At 53.9% G+C, this 2,051-nt stretch overlaps 1 protein-coding gene across 1 annotated transcript in view; it reads right to left on the bottom strand.

Annotated features, from left to right (window-relative positions):
- UPF1 (UPF1 regulator of nonsense transcripts homolog (yeast)) overlaps positions 1-1,688 on the bottom strand; it is an 18,984-nt gene extending 17,296 nt beyond the window's left edge. Inside the window, exons 1-3 of the mRNA XM_011990544.1 lie at positions 1,515-1,688; positions 1,258-1,425; positions 627-807 (exon numbers count right to left, since the gene is read on the bottom strand). Coding sequence (XP_011845934.1) covers positions 627-807; positions 1,258-1,425; positions 1,515-1,528 — 363 coding nt within the window. The 5' untranslated portion in view covers positions 1,529-1,688. The remainder of the gene's footprint in view (positions 1-626; positions 808-1,257; positions 1,426-1,514) is intronic.
- Positions 1,689-2,051: the final 363 nt, after the last annotated feature.

Here is a 2,051-nt window from a genome sequence, read left to right as displayed (position 1 = left end):
AAAAAAAAAAAAAAAAAAAAAAAAAATTTTAACTTGTACTTCAGTTCCTATGTGAGATTTCTGATTGAATGGGAGGCAAATGGAAGCTTCTAGTCTAGTTACTAGAATGACTTTATCACAAAATCCTAAACAGCCGGAACCAGAGAAAGGCTTCCGTGGGGAAAAGTGAGGGCTGTCTGTTGAGGGAGGCCAGGCACCCACTACTTGACCCAGCACCCTCTCCTCTCCCCTCTGCTCAGCTGACTGTGCCAATCTCGACCCCAACCTCTTTCCCCAGGACACTCTCGCAGTGCACCTGTCTGTGCAGGTCCAGGCTCTGCCAGACAAGTCTATCTACAACCAGCCCCATCCTTCCCCTACCACTCCCCATCAGACAAGAAAAATTCCAGCAGCCAGAGCTTTCCTTTCCCCAAGGTCAGGCTCTCCTTGGTCAGGTAAGGCTGCCTGGATGGAAGGTGACCAAGGTGCCCTGCCCTGGGGTCACTCCACATAGAGGTGGCAGAGGCCTGAGTTCCTTCCAGAGAATCTCCAGCGGTCTCACTGGGTCAAGCCGTCTCTGAAGATACTCCCCTCCCCGCAACCAGAAACCACACAAAGGCACGGGTCAGCCTGCTGGGCAGCCCCACCTTCCATAGCTCCTCCAGCTTGTTGATCTGCTGTGCCGTGATCTGGCGCGCCCGCAGCTGCTCCTGCTCGGAGGGGATCTTGACCAGCCAGGACAGGAAGCAGCGGTCCTGGATCAGTGGCTGCCACTGCGAGCTGTCCCAGTTGATGTCCTTGAGGCTGCTCTGGCTGGCACAGGGCTGCCTGCGGAGCGGGAGGGGACCGTGAGGACCAGCTCCCCTCTCTGAAGTCCTGGAGCAGGGAGGGCCCCCTCCCATGCTGACCTTTCACCCAAAGGGGCGTGCCCTGAGTTTTATTATGTGATCACATTACCTTTAAACTGTTAGTAATAAATCGCATCTCCCCGTGCACTTGAGCTCTGAACTCTTAAAACTCAGAACAGACTTTGTTTTTACAGAATTGTTTTCATGATTTAGCCAGAACGCCCCAAAAGAGTTACACGGCACTGCCAACTCCTTAACAAGCCTCAGCCCCTAAACGCTCTCATGCCTCACCCTTCAGCAAAAATCATCTTTGGAGCACAACTCCCTGGAATCAGAGCCACGGCTGGGCTGGGCTGGGATGGGCCAAGGCTTGTGAGGAGACGGCTGGAGCTTAAAGGTCACCCCCGGGAGACATCTGAGGACCGCTCACCTGCACAGCAGCACCACCACCGAGTCAGCTTTGGCTGGGATGAAGCCGAGGAGGAAGACATTGCGACAGCCGCAGTTGTAGCACTCCAGGACTGTCTCCCCCAGGGGCCCGTCCTTGTGCAGGGTCACCTCTTTGCATTTTGCCCTCACAAGGTGATTTACAATATGGCTGAAACCAGGAAATGATAAACGGTTAACACCCAGAGTTTGGCTTTTCACCACTTCCAATTTTCGGGCCCCTGTTAAAAGTTCCGGTACCGTTCACGGTCCATTAGCAGAGGCAGTCACACCTCATCCATCTGGCATCTCCGGGGACCAGCCCTCCCCCAAACTAGCTCCCCACTGAGCACAAAAATCAATCCCAACTTGAACCACTTTTAAGGAAAACTTCCTTAACACGGTTCACATAGTTCCTGCCTTTTTTAAAGATCCTGCTTTCTTAAATCCAACTTATCAGGCCTAATTTAACCCATTGTTGGCCCAGGGCTGCTGTGGGGTCCGAGACATTTCCCACAAGGCCTCGGCCCCTTCTCTCCAAGGTCACCCCCCGCTGCCGCCACTTTTTGTGGCTTCTTCTGAAATCACTCCTCAGAGGCCCTGTGCCTACTTCTAGGAGCAACAGTCCCTCCTGCTTTGCTGCAGGCCGGGAAATCTGGTAAGCAGGCGACTGGAAACCCTGTAAAAAGCAGTAAAAGAGCTGAGCAGAGACGGGGGCTGTTCTGCAAAAGCCCAGGGCTGTGTCTGAAGCCCTGGCTGGCTCGGCTCCTTCCTTGCTGCGATATGGCCAGGACACTG

This window comes from Mandrillus leucophaeus, unplaced genomic scaffold (genome assembly GCF_000951045.1).
Source record: "Mandrillus leucophaeus isolate KB7577 unplaced genomic scaffold, Mleu.le_1.0 Scaffold11, whole genome shotgun sequence".
NCBI lineage: Eukaryota > Metazoa > Chordata > Mammalia > Primates > Cercopithecidae > Mandrillus > Mandrillus leucophaeus.
This window is presented reverse-complemented; position numbering and strand designations above follow the sequence as displayed.